The sequence below is a fragment of the Hesperophylax consimilis genome, chromosome 4 (genome assembly GCF_061612785.1).
Source record: "Hesperophylax consimilis isolate HC1 chromosome 4, BYU_Hcon_1.0, whole genome shotgun sequence".
Lineage (NCBI taxonomy): Eukaryota > Metazoa > Arthropoda > Insecta > Trichoptera > Limnephilidae > Hesperophylax > Hesperophylax consimilis.
This window is the reverse complement of record NC_142839.1, coordinates 27,246,137-27,262,802: the sequence shown is the minus strand read 5'-3', so window position 1 is coordinate 27,262,802 and position 16,666 is coordinate 27,246,137. Positions and strand designations below refer to the sequence as shown.

Sequence of the window (16,666 nt, the reverse complement as noted above, 5' to 3'; positions counted from 1 at the left end):
TCATCTTATAACATGCTCTGAAGAATTACATATTTTCTTTCAGGACTGTTGTGCGAATAACTGTGGGAAAATCCCAGGCCTTATATTCATCTGACGGCAGTCGCAAAGAACGCAGTAACTCAGGACTATTGAGTATCGGAGCAATAAGAATGGATTTACCGCAGCATCCCGTTGCTCTGCACGGCATGATGACACGATCCAGTAGGCAACTCTCATCAACACTTCAGGTACTGTATTAATCAAAGATATTAGAAGAACGAGATGTGCTATGAGCAGTTCGTACTGAGTGGAATTGTTTTGCCCAGTGTCGCCGGTTTTGTTCACTAATACTACTGCACACATTCGCTTGCGCTAAGGTATCCGCACTAATACATAGAACAGATTTCTGTGCGTACACGTCCCGATACCGTTCAAAGTACCCTAATTAGGTAGTACTCCGGCTACGGTCCGGCGGCCAACATAGCATATCTCGTTCTTCTAATATCTTTGGTATTAATCAATATCACTCATCTGACTTAATGCCATTTAGGGCCGGTTTTATAACCATTTATAACCATCCGTTAGTCACGCTTGATACCATTTTTAACAAATATTTGGTCTACTGCTTGATTTCGCCGTTTTATAAACATTCGCCAGGCTACCGGTCGGTTAAGTAGCGGTTAACGCTTTACCGACTGATTTCGGGCAGTTAAATGGATAACGATCCGTTTGCTGTTCATATGCTGACGTTTTTTGACAGTTCTGTTATCAGTAGTTGTTCCCGGCGCTCACTTATTTGGAACCGTGCACTATTTTTGAAATAATATTACTATATAATTTGTGTTTGTGCAATGGATTCCTCATCGAGCAGTGAAAGTGAAGATGGGCGATTGATAATTCTCGAAGATAGTTCATCGAGCAGCAGTGAAGACGAAGTTGCAAGACGCAGACAACCGCGTGTTTTTATGCATAGACTGGACTATTTTAATTATTTCGCAGATATAGATTTCAAAATGAGATTTCGTTTGTCAAAGAGGACCGTTGCTCAAATTTTAAATATAATTGGAGCTCAATTAATGCCGGCGACATATCGAAATCAGCCAGTTACGCCAGCCCAGCAGTTATTATTAACACTACGATTCTACGCTCTGGGATGAATGCTTCAAGCAGCCAGCGATTTTACAGGAGTCTCCAAGTCGACGGCGTGCATTGTTGTATGGAGAGTGACGCAATTAATAGCTCCATGAGAAACGTATACATAAACATGAATAGTGACGGAGTTCAAGACTTCTACAGGATAGCAAGATTCCCAAAAGTCATCGGTGCCATTGACTGCACCCATGTCAGGATCCAGTCACTCGGAGGAGACCAAGCGGAAACTTATCGTAACCGCAAAGGTTATTTTTCTTTGAATGTGCAAGCTGTGTGTGATGCAAAACTTGTGCTTAGGAATCCCATGTAGTAGCAAGATGGCCAGGTTCTGCTCATGATTCAAGTATATTTAATAACTCCTCTCTTAAAGCCAGATTTGAACAAGGTGAATTTGGCGACAAGACCTTGGTAGGTGACAGCGGTTATCCACGAACCAAGTATTTAAGGAAACCACTGAGCAATCCTTTAACATAAGTGGAACGATTGTATAATGAGTCCCAAATAAGAACCCGAGATTGTATCGAGCGTTGCTTTCGTGTGTGGAAACGTAGGTTCCCTGTGTTATTCTTACCAATAAGGGTGTCGTCGTGGCTACTGCAGTACTGCACAATATTGCAAGAAAGGAAAATGAAGACGACTATCCCATGGAAGCACCCCAACCACCGGACCAACAAGATCCTGCCAATATTGTTGATGAGGATATGACTATTGATAATGAACTATATAACTTCATTAATACTTATTTTGGGAGTCTGCTTTAATAGTGCATCTGTGTGTATTGTGTACTACTAGCTACTAGGAGTTTCGTTGGTATAACAACAATAAATAAAATGCTATTTTTCATCCAATGTTTCACATTACTTCTAAATACATAATATATTGTAAAATGCTGTTCTTCATCCAATATTTCACATTACTTCTAATGCTATAATATAATTACAGCATGGCTCATATTTTTATAAAGAAATATATTATTTCAGACAGACTATAGTTTTATTAAAAGAAAAATTCTCTAACTTATATACCCCTATTAATTTAGCCTTAAAAATAGTTCAAATTTGAATGTTACATTCGATACTCACTTTAAATCTCTCTCCTCCGAGTAATCTAATTGTATATAATAAAATAATTCATCTTCAATAAACTTACTTTTTATTTTCAAATACAAAGTATACAAGCGAAGAAAATAAATCTTAATCAACATATATTTAAAAAGAAAGTGTTGTACAATGTGCGTGCCGATAAAACGCTAAAGTAAGATACAATTGTAGAAGATAGAATTTGGAGAAGATCATCGACTCGTGTTGGATGCAGGGAATAGACGTAGCATTGGACAGGAAACGATAAAAGACTACAAATCAAATAGTTGAAGGGCCTCAAAGATCCTCGAGAGCAGAAATAACATCACAAGCAACAGGGGGTGACAGCACTTGCTCAAGTGGGATGGTTGGTATCTTCTTTAATTTCTTCAATTTTTGTTCGTAGTACAGAGCAATGGTGTTATTTTTCCTTATTTTGGAGGTCATCACTTGATCTAGTAACTAGGTCTTTCTTCTTGCTCTGCTTTAATTTGACGTTAACCGGAGTCTTCAGAATTGTAGGATTCCAACAATCCCACTTATTACCTCCAACAACTGCTGCCACCGCTACTCTTGGTGTTTTTGTTTCATCAACTGATGTCTGAGGACCTTCATCTACCTGCATACTTTGTACTTGTGTTGTTTCCTGTTGTGCGTCGGATTCAACCTCTGCATCTAATACAAGTCCACGGTCTTCTGAAAATTCTAATACCACTTGGCCGGCGTCATCATCGAAGACACTCCGAGGGCCAACACGATTGATCAATTTAATGATGGAAATTATTTTATCCAGTATTGGATCTGGGATGATTGCCGACCTTTCCCCTCCGCCAGTAGCTCTAGAAAATAAATTAAAACATGTAAATAACAATAAACATCATATTTTCAACAACTGCATCAGGCATAGCATTTACCCCAATGACTTCAAACTCTCTCACATCATTCCAATACATAAATCCGGATCTCAATTCAAAACAGACAACTACAGACCTATAACTTTAACTTCTCAATTATCCAAAATCTTCGAAAAGTGTTTAAAACGACAAATTATGAACTTTCTAGAATCTAATGATATCCTCTCAGCTAATCAATACGGCTTTAGAACCAAACTGTGCACCGATGACGCTATCTTTAGCTTAACCAAAAGCATATACTCTAACCTTGACTCTAACACTAAAACGCTAACCATTTTCTTGGATTTAAAGAAAGCGTTTGACACAGTCAACCACAAAATTTTATTAAAAAAAATCTCTAAAGTCGGTATTAAAAACAAAAGTTTCATGTTATTAAAAAGCTATATATTGAATCGCCAACAACGCACAAAAATAGGAACAAGCTTAAGTACCTATGACTTGACAAAACATGGTATTCCTCAAGGAACTGTCTTAGGGCCACTACTCTTTCTAATCTACATCAATGACCTATGCAATATTGCAATACCAGGTAAAATTCTCTCTTTTGCCGATGATACTGCAATAACAGTACAAGGTAAAACGTGGGAAGAAACAACCAGGAAAGCCAACAAATGTATTGCAACAGTCAAAGATTGGCTTGATAGAAATCTCCTCAGTCTAAATTTGAATAAAACTATCTTTATTCCCTTTTACAATTCCCAAAAGTCATCCCCTAAAAATAATCTTAATCTGAAGTTCCACAACCCTAATTGTAACTTTGCGACATGCTTAAACTGCGAAGACGTGAAATTCGGACAATATATCAAGTATTTAGGAGTTACTATAGACTGCCAACTCAAATGGACTTACCATATAGAAAAGACGGTCAATAAACTGAGATACCTAAGTTACATTTTCAAACGAATGAGCAACATTGTCAATATAAGAACCATGAAACTTGTTTATGACGCGTTAGTGCTTTCATCTATTTCCTATGGAATAATTGCCTGGGGAGGAACTTACAATAATCACGTAAAACCCTTAGAAATCGCTCAGAAATCCATCATTAAAATAATGTACCAAAGGACCAAGACATATCCCACCAACCAGTTATTTCAAGAAACAGAAATCATGGAACTAAGACGGATCTATTGTATTCAATGTCTCAAATTTATATTTACGCGTCCTATCAATTTCACCAAAAACACAAATCGCTCGAGCCAGAGACATACCACATGCGTGTTCACAGTCCCTCACTGCAAAACTAGGCTGGGCCAAAGGCACATCAACTATATTGCCCCAAAATTGTTCAATTCTTTACCCAATTCCATCAACATGTCTCAAAACCTGAACTTATATAAGAAAAATGTTAAAAGTTGGATAAGAAATAATTTCGAAGCGAGTAACTTTTTTCTATAATTTAAGCCATCTGTTTCTAAATAACTAAACTACCACATGTCTCTCTGTAAATTAAAGATTAATTTCTTTAAATCAAAGAAATATATACATGCATCTATGTTTTATGTGTGTGTGTGGGTGTGTGTGTGTGTGCGTGAGTGTGTGTGCGTGTGTCTGTGTGTGCGTGTGTCTGTGTGAGGGTGTGTCTGTGTGTGCGTGTATCTGTGTGTGTATGTGTGTGTGTGTGTGTGTGTGTGTGTGTGTGTGTGTGTATATGTTTGTAAATTTAAAAAAAAAAAAAGAAAAAATAGAAACTTCTCTAAAAAAAAAAAACCAATCACATTGATCTCTATAGATACATTTAACAAGTTTAAAAAAAACTATATTTTAAACACCACTGTTTTATCCTTACACTATAATACCCACGCTCAGGCTTCGCCTTTGTGGGATTTTTTTGTTACTCTTTCATTCTATATTACTATGTATGTACCTGAATTGTATATGTATCAAAAATTTTGTTAATAAAAAAAAAAAAAAAAAAAAAAAAACATGAAACTCCTTGCTCGGGTGTATCTGCAAATCTTACAATGCCTCAAGCGATATTGACACTTCTACTATACCTACCCTTAAATCGTTTAAAATCAAATTAACCTTACTTTGTACCTAAGTTAAAACTATTAAGGTAGAATCATATTGAGTCGACGTACGTACGCATCACTAGGCCTAACAATATCTGGACAGCTTAGCAACCATACATTTAATATGAAAATATAGGTTTTAGAATCACACTGACCATACGTTGCGATGCGTGTGGTCAGTGTGATTCTAAAACAAATATTTTCATATTAAATGTATGGTTGCTAAGCTGTCCAGATATTGTTAGGCCTAGTGATGCGTACGTACGTCGACTCAATATGATTCTACCTATGTATTCATATAAAATGTATGGTTGCTAAGCTGTCCAGATATTGTTAGGCCTAGTGATGCGTACGTACTTCGACTCAATATGATTCTACGTTTTTACTGTATTGTTTAGTATTCTCTTTTTAATAATTTTTCACTCACACTCTGTATGAATGTTTGAATTAACTTCTAGCTGCTATAAATATTATATGGAACATAACTGGTTTAAATCATGTTCTCTATTTCATGTTCAATTATTTAAAAAAAACTGTATGTGTCCTAAATAAACTTAAATAAAATAAATTGAAACATATAAACAACATAACATGCTCTTTTGAACGATCTAATAAACTCTCTGTAAAAATGACCATGCAAATGGTGGGAAAAGCTATTTAAGCTGTTTTTTTTATTATATAGCTATTTAAGTTGTTGTTTATTTAGCATTCGTGAAAGAAGAGAAGGTATCATTTTACATTATCCAAAGAAAATCATACAAAAAATGATACACACCTGTTATTGGAGTTTATTGTGGTTGCCCGCTTCTTTGCTGCCTTCTTTAGATTATCCCACTTCAATTTCAATTGAGATACATCCCTGTGAATGCCCCCGTTGTCTGCGTTAAAATTTCGTCTGTTTTTTTGCAGGTTAATGCCGGCGTTTTTTCTATTAAATTCAGAAGTCTGTAGAGATCTTCTGTGGTGAAGTATCGGCTCTTCGTTCTTTTGTTCATGTTTATTTCTGAAAAATTACAATAATTTCATTAAAACCACATCACGATAGTGTAAAAATATGTCAACCTTTTTAATATACGTAGGTTAGTTTACGCGCACATAAAACTACAAAATAATGTTGATCAACACTATATGCATTCGTATCCACTGTATCATAAATATAAACTTACTTATTTTTGATGTATATTGAAGATTTATAAAGTTATTTAAACTTATAGCTTAACAACGATTGGCAACGATCTTGACAGCCATTTGACAGCTGACTAAATCCAAAGATATGCCATAGATGAAAATAGTATCACAGACAATTATTTACCAAAAACATTGCCAGTAAAAAAACTTTCGGACTAAATGTAACCGATGACCGCTAGTAATGCAAATATGTTTATAGAACGCAAAATAAGATAACGAACGGATAGCGGCCCGTTAAAGAAAAACGGTTCGTTACGTAACCGAAATTTGGTACTTCGTTTATAAAACCGGCCCTTAGTGCTTCAAGACTCAGTTCACTTGGAGTCTGACTCCATTATTTATTATTTATTGTTTATTGTGAAAAACTGATTCCAGTAACATTTCACAACATTCACAATTAATAACATCCGCACAAGTACATTATATAATTACATACATTAATTATATCAGTTGAGATTCGGCCTTGTGTTGAAGAAAAGTACTTATTCTAATCTTCAATTCACTGAAGTTTGACTGGAAAATGTCTAACTCAGAAAAAAAGGTGGTTTAGTAGCTTAGTAATTCTCCCCAGAGGCATGATCATTGGTATGTTAGTCCTCCCTCTTGGAAAAATAAAAAGCCCTTGCTGCCTAGCTCTGGTAAAATTATCGAGGACATAAAACGTCGTACATTCTAGAACATCAGGATTGCAAATGTGTCTGTTGACCAGCTTATATGCTGCTAAAACCATTGCAATGTTTCTCCTAATGTCTGGACCTAGATGATCAAGTCCTAGCATTCCAGCGAGAAAGTTAGAGGGATACAACAGAGGGTAGTAACCAAACTCTCATGTAGAGTTATCGCATAAACTTTTGTCTATTCACCCCTTAGGCTAATTTGTTTTCTTTTGGTAACAGCTCATATGGTCTCATAGAAATCGTTGTAACTCCCTTACTATCATGGTGAGAAATATCATCTAAACATTGAATGAAACCAATTTTTTATCAATTATTACTATTTGAAACAAAACATAATAAAAAAGTGAGGTGAGAGTAACGTTTGCAATAATTTGTCTGGTAAAATTTTTATTTGTTTTTTCATCAGTAGTTTTATTTCTAATAATTTAATTGGAAAAGCATATTTTTCATCAACTTTCAAAAACCGTTTTTAGATTTTGGATATGTTCAGAAATATTCAATTTATTTGGTTTTTATTGCGAAGCGGAAATACTCCAATCTTCTGACAGAATATTCCAATATTTTTATTATTCTACTGTGACAATTTTTTACCATTCCAGGAACTGGGTGTGACCAGGACATCGTCCCGTTCATCCCGCCAGCCCCATGAGGAGGCCATGGACTCTCCAGAGCACCCCCCTCCCCCACCCCCCCGCCCGGTCCCCCCTCCTCCGGCCCAGCCTGCCAAGCCGGTGCAACACACTCTGCTACAGCCTCTGGTTATGCAATTCTCTATTGCACTACAGGTTTGAAATTACTTTCAAATTTATTTATTTATTTATTTATTAAACGCCCTAGTGGGCTTTTCTTTTAAAAAAAATTCAAGCATTTTGTACTAGAGAAAACACTTCAAAATTAATACAATAAAGAAGAATGTAAACATAATGGCAAAAATGAATCCTCACGCATAAAATTGAGTTTAAAAGATTCAACAAAACAAAATAGTAGAAGCGGAGAAGTAAAAAATTAAAAAATCAAATACATTTGTGAGTAACGGTAGATAGAGACAATGAAAGATGTTATGTAGGTATCATTGTGTCTTCATTATGTAGACAGTATTGGTGTATGCATCAGCGATTCCGGAGTGTGGTCGCAGCAATGTAGTTGATTCTCGACGCCGTACGGGCGGAGTCTGAATGATGTAGTCATAGATGAGGCCGTAGACATGATTTGGCCTCAAACAACCGGTGTGCGGCGCGAGTACTAGATTATTGTGAGTACTAGATTAGACTGCCCGGCGGCAGACGCGGCATTTATAAAGGCTGAAGCTGTAGGAAAGTCGGCGGCGCATTCTCGTCGCAAATCCAGAAGTTTCCAGAGTTTGCTCACTGCGTGTGGCCCGTATGTGGCAAGTAGCATGTTACTACACATAATGTAATTTTATAATGTGACTACTGTATTTCATTTTTATTATTGATGGTTTCAGAGCCTCAGAGTGACTGCAGCCTTACTTCCCTCTCTCCAAGCGCAGTACAAAATGGACAATGTTCACAGTACCGGAGTCACAGGATCAAAAGCCAACTTCACTATAGATCTTCCACAACATTCTCTGAGCTTCGTCACCAAGTTGCAGGTACATAATATCCATATAGTATTCCCAGGCAGAGCTCGTATGCATGTCATCATGGAGCACTCCATGTAACAATTAACGATTTTTTCAGGCAACGGAAGCCAATCTACCAAGTGCGGCGAGCATATCCCTTCCGGCCGTGCACGTGTCGGCCCAGTACGTGTCTGAGGGAGGCAGAGGGGCCCCCCACCATGGCACCGACAGCCCCATGGAGGGGGTCATACTGAGAAGTGGGTCCTACCTGTCTGCCACTGCGGACATAGGAACTTTTGAGCACTCTCTCTCAACTGATCTGCTGAACCATCTAGTGTTTGTGCAGAAAGTTTTCATGAAGGTAAGAAAAAAAATTGTGTGCTTAAAATATTTTAAATATCACCGCTTCCACGGCAAAACCACTTATTCTAATATTTGTTATTATCTGGGTTACGAAAAACTCTTCACAAAGTTTAAAAACTACATTACCTTTATGTTTTGTTTAATACTTTGTTCTGAAGAATGGCAAATATTTTAATACATTAAGGGGCTTACTAATAAAAGTATTTTAAATTTTACACAGCTACTTTTTTTTTTGCTGTGGACGTAATGATATTGAATCAATATTTTTTACTGCATGTTTGTTTTAAAATGTTTTTATTTTAATTTGCAGGAAGTTAATGAGGTGGTCCAGAAAGTTTACGGTGGAGAAAAACCAGTACCACTCTGGTCCGAAGAAGATGATATGTCCACTTTGTCAAACCGACTTCTATTTTCTCTTATTATCCGATTGAAGGTATGCTAATTCTAATTCGTTGTCATTTTAATTTTAGGTTCTTGTTCGTTCAGGCAAAGAACGATTAATTCCTCAGCTACCACAATGAATGAATTAATCCTATTGTTTTTAGAGAATTCAACTGACGGCGACAACACCTAGCAACTCTGCTGTTCGTCTGGAAACAGGAACAGTGGAATTCCAACTGTCCAACCGATTTGAAAATGTATCGCAGACTTCCACCCCATACAACATGAAGTGGTTTGCTAAAGCTCAGGTGGACATCAACCTTAGCCTTGGCCAACTCATTAAGAACGCTATGTTTGAAGAGGCTGAGCCAGAATTTCAACAATACGCATTTTTTGATACTAGAATAGGTAAGGTGCTTTCGAACTTGTATAATTATCACAATGCTGACATATCTTTCAAATTTCTAACACAAGAATTGTTTGTTTTAGCTCTGCGTAATGCTTTCCAAGATGAAATGGTCTCTGGTGACGACAAGGAAGTAGTGTTGATCACATTAAAAAGGCCACTCATTTACGTGCAGCCAATGGCAATAGATAGGGCCATACTCGTATGGTTGAATTATAAAAATGCTTATGAATATTGGAATGAAAAAAGGGCAAACTTAAACAAAGAAGTGCTTAGAGCAACGATGCAAGTGTTTGAAAAAGTTCAATTCAGTTCCCAGTTGGGTACTTTGCCACATCTGAGTACACTCTTCTTGCAGCTGACTGTTGATGATATGGGGATTTGTTTGCCTCTAAACCAATTGCCTTTGGTAAGTTAGATGCTACAATGTCTTCAGTAGATCCTAGTCATTAATGTACCATTATTGTTCATATATGATTATTTTGAATCCGTAAGTTAATGCTTCTAGTAAATGTGTGTTATGATCTTATATTTTTTGATCAATGTTGCAGCCTAACTGGGGCCAAAGAAGCATGTATGATTTGGAATCACGCGGTGCTGTAGTAGTAACTCTGGAGAATACCAGCATATCCGCCTGCAGCTCTGGGTCCCTGGTCAGCAAGGGAAGATTTGTTGGTCTCTGTCTGCGCTTTGCCGAGGACTTTGAAACTTCCTTAGATGACTGGAAGCCGGATATGGAGGATGCTTCCATAATGAATCTTTGCAGCGTGTCTGAAGGAACCTATGAAGTCTGTAGCAGAACTATTGCCGCTAAACAGAATGGTGGTATGTTGTTACGCATATAGTAATATATAAGATGTTCCTTTGAGGTCAATACGATAGAATAAAGAAGATCACAAGAAATGCCATGTGGGCGTGTTTCGTGATCCAAAAGTCTGACATTTCTTTGATTAAATTTCATATGTAGAACTGTGTTTCATCATATGAAATTTTCATTTCAATTGAATGGGATGGCGTTATAAGATGTCAGACAAGTTAGTGTAAGAGAGACAGAGCGCTTGCTAAATAGGCCAGAACCAAAATTAGTTGCAACATTGGTTTCCATTTTTCTTCTTCGTTCGTATGGTGGGGGGGTCAGAGTGGGACATCTAGGTCTGCAAGCCAGTCTAGGGCCTCAGGCTTCGCCATGTGGACCTCAACAATCCCGCCGGGGAATGAATGGAGCGGGCATTCGTTGACCACATGTTCGGTGGTCTGCACCGCACCACATTCACACATCGCCAACACTTTAAGGCCCCATCTGTGCATCATGTGGGCACAGCGGCTATGGGAGCACCTTAACCTATTGATGGGGGACCAGGTTTTGCGAGGCAATGAGAACCCAGGCTGTCTCTCGGTGGGGTTCTGTATGAGATTGGCATTTTCCACGTTGGCCGTTTGCCACTCAAGTTTCCACCTTTCTTCTGGGGTGAGACGTAATCGGAGGAGCCTCTCTCCTTCCAGTAGGGCTTTCGGGACTTCAAGCGGCATGCCGGGTGGGAGATGACATCCTCGTGCAAAGGTATTGTGCTTTTTTGCAGCGCCTTGTATTCCCTCAGTGTTGCAATTACTCACCTGATGTTTGGCGGGGTTATGTTTGCAAGTACGGGGAGCCAAGGGAGAGGAGTAGATTTTAAAGTCCCGCTGATGGTTTGCATTGTGGCATTAAGCTGAAGGTCTACCATGGAAGTGTGGGCGCTTCTAGCCCATACTGGAGCACAGTATTCAGCCGTTGAGAAAACCAGGGCAATGGATGCTGTTCTGAGCGTGTTGGCGTCACATCCCCAGCTAGTTCCAGCTAGCTTATTAGCCAAGTTTAGCCTTGTCCTAGTTTTTTTACCCACTGTTTCCATGCGTTGCCGGTAGTTCAAGCTCCTGTCCAAAGTAACTCCAAGATAGCGGGGGTGGGGGTCATGGTAAATATTTTTTCCATCAAACTGAACACAGAGTTTGGCTTTCACTTGTGAATTGCTAAGATGGAAAGTTGTTGCAGCTGTTTTCGACCCATTTGGCTTTAGTCGCCAATTGAGGAAATATTCTTCCATAGCCTTTAGGTCAGAATTGAGGATATCTTCTGCTGCTTTAAGGGTTTTGACTTGAGCTGTGACCGCGATGTCATCTGCGTAAGCAAATTTTCTGCCTTCAAGGTGAGGGAGGTCTCGAGTGTAAATGTTAAAAAGCGATGGGGCCAGCACTGAGCCCTGGGCAAGGCCATTATTGAGGGGTATTTTTTTGCTTTTTCGGCCTCTTAGAAAAACTTTGAAGGTACGGCCAGTTCGCAGTTGCTCAATGAGTCGTACTGTGTTGCCATCCTCTATGGTGTCGTAGAGTTTAACAAGGAGGCCTTTGCGCCACACCGTGTCGTAGGCCGCAGAGAGATCAATGAACGCTGCCGCAGTCTTAAGCCGTTTCTGGAAACCAGATTCAATGTGTGTTGTAAGTGCTAACACCTGATCGCAGCAGTTACGGCCTGGTCTGAAGCCAGCTTGCTCTTGTGGGACCACTTTCTCCAGAATTAGAGTAAGTCTGCGGAGCACAACTCGCTCTAGAAGTTTGTAATGGTACTTACAAGCGAGATTGGCCGGTAGCTGTTCGGATCCTCTGGTGGCTTATTCGGTTTGAGGATCGCAATAACTTGAGTCTTTCTCCAGGTATTTGGTATTTCTCCAGTTTTGAATAGTTTTGCGATCCATAGTTTTGTCCGTGGCCCAGCATGTTTCAGATAGTCTGGGAGAACTCCGTCACATCCAGCTGCTTTCCCAGCTTTTGTTGAAGTGAGGGCGATGGTTTCCATTTAAATCTACTGAAGGGCATATCTAGTTTGTACTATCTATTCAGTGGTTTTGGTTTAGCTTTGAGTTCTGATTTACCTATATATTATTTTCTTTCAGAAAATGCCAAATGGTTTTTGAATGTTTCTTGGCAAATGGAGGGAGTTGACATACATTTGGATGTAAATGTTGGAAAACAGCTTTCGGCACTGGGTCATACTTTGACTATGCTCACAGGTATGGATACATTTTCTTTTTACACAGCAACTTTTAACTTTAACTAAAAACATAATTGAATCATTTTAATAAATATTATTTATTGCAGGCTCCGAGGAAGAAGATCCATTGAAAATGGATTATGATAGTGATGAATTTGATGAAACAGTTATAAGCAGAGACTCACAGGTAGATAATTTGTTAAATATGTAGAAAATAACTTTTTTATTCATATGGAGATTTTTGATTTTAATAAAATTGTCTTTTATTTGAACAGGATAGTGTGGTGCAGCGTTCTTCCCGCAAGTGGTCTGATAACTTGCCCGCATTCTTGTTTGATTCATCCATCGACGCCAAAAAGCGCTCTAAACTGATTGAAAAGGAAATGAATGAACAGGCCAAAATAATTAATGACCTTCAAATATTGGGAGCAAGCTACGGCACCATTGAACAAGAAATGAAGAGACTACATGAGCTGGAAGCTTTGGTATTCAAAGATTTCAGAAGGTAAACAAAATAGTATTTTGTATCAACCTTTTTTTAAAACTAATACATATCTTCTTTTCTTAGTTATTTTACTAAAATACATTGTGATTTATCTTTCAGGGACATGATACAGAAACTCAGAAGACAAAGTGTCAAAGCATCATCTATTACAAAAGGAAAATTAGGTTTGGGTTCCAATAGAAGTCGTTCTTTCGTCGTCCCGAGTCCAACTCCAGAAGACCAAACAGACGTAGAAAGGTATTAAAAGGATGAACCGAATTAATACTGCTTAATTAAAACTTTACTATCTTATTATTTATCCTTAAAGTCCCTAAAGATATCTTTAACAAACTTCAAGTACTTAGGCTGATTTTAGCGTCACGCTCACCGTCAGCGCTCATAGATCAGGGCGTAGTTCGTCAGCGCTGAGGCTCAGCGTGGCTCGTTTCAGTATCGTACTGACCGCCTTACTGTACAGTCGAAGACCAAAATGCGGAGTGTATTAGTTATTACTGCTTTGTACTACCTATCCCAAAAAAACAAAAACCGGCGACAACGAAGACTCCATGTTCATCCATTGATTGAGCAGAGAGCCGTTGCTGGAGACTTTGTCTTGTTATATGGCGAACCTCATCGATAACTCGACCTGTATCCACTTCGCGATTCGCAATGACTGTACACGCGATGACGTCTGCTCCTCTCGACACTAGAACGATCGCTGAAAGCAGAAGCGCTCGTGCGATCTTCAGCGCCGACAGCTACGCGGCGCCGACGCGCGACGCGTACGGCCGCGTAGCCATCAGCGCTGCCCACCTTGCGCGCTGATAGCTACGCGTCATTCAAAAACGCTTCCTAGAAGTTCATATATCTCGACCATCAGCGCTGACGGTGCGGCAAAATAACTCACCTCTTAAAAAACAAAGTAACCAAGTATTACAAAACACAAGAAACACGCGGCACAAACCAAAAGTATAATCTTCCCTGACGAAACAAGACAAATAAAATGTTTAATCAATTTAAAATCGTCACTAAACAATGGATATTCAAAGTAGAAGATATTCAATGGATGGTCATGCAATAACCAGTGAACTCACCCAAGTCTAGGGAATTTCATATAAAATTGTTGTATGATGGGCTATGAGTAATTGTGCTTACAACATACATACTAGTAAATAAATGGTTTTATAGGAACTCATTTGATAATTTTGCCCAAAAAGTCTGCCTTAATACAGGTTTGCCTAGGGAGGCAGGTTATGTCCAACTTAAATATACAAACCTACTACATATTATTGTCTCTTTATTTCTGTGCCTGTTATGTTTTTGATGATAAATTTCTGACACAAAATCTGTCTTATGCAAATATTATATGATTTAAACTTATACTTATAAATAAATATTTTAATACTACTTGCTGTTGATATTTTTGTATACATATATATTATTTACTTTTTATCTCCAGTTGTGACAGTACCATTGTGGCCAGCTTATCATCTTCAAAGGGCGGGCGCGGATCCGAAGAGACACTCCTCCCAAAGGGTGACGTAGACGGTACACTTCCTCTTCCTGATGACGACATCTTTGAGGAAGGCAGCTGGAGCTCTGTGGAGAACTCACCGCATCCCGGGCCATCACGATCTGCGTCTCTTAGAGACCGGAGCGAGATGAACAGCAGGAGAATCGTGACTTTCAATCCAACCATCACAAGGCAGTCTTCATTGCCCAGTGGGGGGATGGGGGTTGGAGTGCCAGATACGGGGCTGGAGGCCGCAGACAGCTGGGGCAGTCACCTGGATGTTCAGGGGGAGAGTGTACAGCTCAGAAGAAAAACAGTTCACAGGTTTGTATATCCATTAATTCATTTTTGACTCTGCCGAATCAATGAGGGGTAGCTGCTTACCCCACCATTATATTCTACTAATAACAGTTAAAATGGTAATCCTTTTCATAATTCAAATTTATATTTATGATAAAGTATGTGACCCCATCTAATATGTTTTGATTACCATCTTTGCTTGCTGAAAGTTAATTTAATTTAATATTATTTCTGATGTTTATGTTTCAGCATTCCACCATTGGATGGATCGGCAGCTGTGGGAAGCATCAAGAAACCACAGGAGCCCAACATAGATTTTGAACTTGACGTGAAAGTCTTCATCAACAGTGGGAAATGTGTCCTACACACCAAAGATCCACACCAAAGCAGAGAAGAGGATCCTAAACTGTAAGCTTCATTTTCGTTTAACGGTTCATGGTGGTACTGTAATAGAATTAAGTAAAAACGCCAGCCGCAGTGCGTGTTTGTACGCGGTTTGGCATTTTCAGCTATTCCAAAAGTACTGCGTTTAATCGCAGAGCGTTCACCCACCACAGACAACTTCCTTGACATATAGGTATGCTCCTCAGATCTGATGTGGCAAATAGTCTGTCTAGAATGGAGGTAGTATCAGTATTGCCCTAGTGAGAGACCACCATTCAGAATCGAAATGTTGTTAAGATGTTTGACTTTCCTCTTTCCCTTCTTCTCCTCTCTCTAACACACTTTAGCTAGCTATTTGATTACACCCTTCAAACATAAAAGCTTCCTTTCTACCCATGGAACTGCAGCAATTGATTTATTTCCTCAGAAACGCTCCCCGAATTCGTAAGGAAAGATCAGCCTCCGGGGGCCTGGCGGATCTAGGTGGAGGCTCCCAGCAGAACCAGACGCCCTCCAGCCCCTCCACTTCGCGCAAGCACACCAAGCAAGCCTACTCGCAGCACTCGCACCATTCGCAGCCGCACCTCACCAGGAACCAGTATCATCTCATCGATCTGACTATATTCCATGTGCCAGGACTGGACGTAAAGGTCAGTACTTTTGATTTATTTATTTCTACGGAAGGTAACAATCCAAATGTTCTACCCGCTGGGCTATATGAACAACATTGATCAAGTTTTAAATCAAAATCACATTCTTTTAGGGAGCGGTTCAGTGGTTCAATATCATCTAGTGTATTCTTCTATCATAGCAATATTGTTACTTCTATTTAATGATATATGTAATTTGAATATTTTGGAGTTCGTAAGAAGTGTACATGCGGTTATAATTTTATATGATTATTTCCTAGGTGCATTATGAGTCTAAAACAGTTCAAGGAGATGTGACATCTCCTCAAGATGCTCCTAAATTGGCACAGATTCCAACCAGAAAAGGTGGAATAAAGAAAGCATCACTGTTTGCGTGGGTCACACTGCAGAGCATTCCTGAAGAAACCATCATCAGCCCGCATATCCTCGAATTCTTGGAGCAAACGTTAGAGCCTATCCCAAGCAAAACTCTGTCTTCGGCTGGGGGTGAGTAAAAGTTTATCATCTGATTTACAGAAAGTTCTCAAATAGAATTAAATATCGCTTTACTGGATCGGACCAACTTTGTGGC

General features: G+C 39.0%; 1 protein-coding gene across 6 annotated transcripts in view; it reads left to right on the top strand.

The window, feature by feature from the left end:
- The window catches only part of tweek (transmembrane protein KIAA1109 homolog tweek), a 71,215-nt gene that overhangs the window by 33,514 nt on the left and 21,035 nt on the right, over positions 1-16,666 (top strand). For all 6 annotated transcript variants that reach the window (XM_089651604.1, XM_089651605.1, XM_089651603.1 and 3 more), the window contains exons 21-36: positions 44-227; positions 7,604-7,789; positions 8,470-8,616; positions 8,705-8,947; positions 9,260-9,382; positions 9,495-9,738; positions 9,820-10,145; positions 10,288-10,561; positions 12,667-12,783; positions 12,872-12,951; positions 13,040-13,269; positions 13,369-13,506; positions 14,708-15,085; positions 15,311-15,469; positions 15,873-16,095; positions 16,356-16,581. In XM_089651604.1, the coding sequence (XP_089507730.1) occupies positions 44-227; positions 7,604-7,789; positions 8,470-8,616; positions 8,705-8,947; positions 9,260-9,382; positions 9,495-9,738; positions 9,820-10,145; positions 10,288-10,561; positions 12,667-12,783; positions 12,872-12,951; positions 13,040-13,269; positions 13,369-13,506; positions 14,708-15,085; positions 15,311-15,469; positions 15,873-16,095; positions 16,356-16,581 (3,278 nt within the window). The remainder of the gene's footprint in view (positions 1-43; positions 228-7,603; positions 7,790-8,469; positions 8,617-8,704; positions 8,948-9,259; positions 9,383-9,494; positions 9,739-9,819; positions 10,146-10,287; positions 10,562-12,666; positions 12,784-12,871; positions 12,952-13,039; positions 13,270-13,368; positions 13,507-14,707; positions 15,086-15,310; positions 15,470-15,872; positions 16,096-16,355; positions 16,582-16,666) is intronic.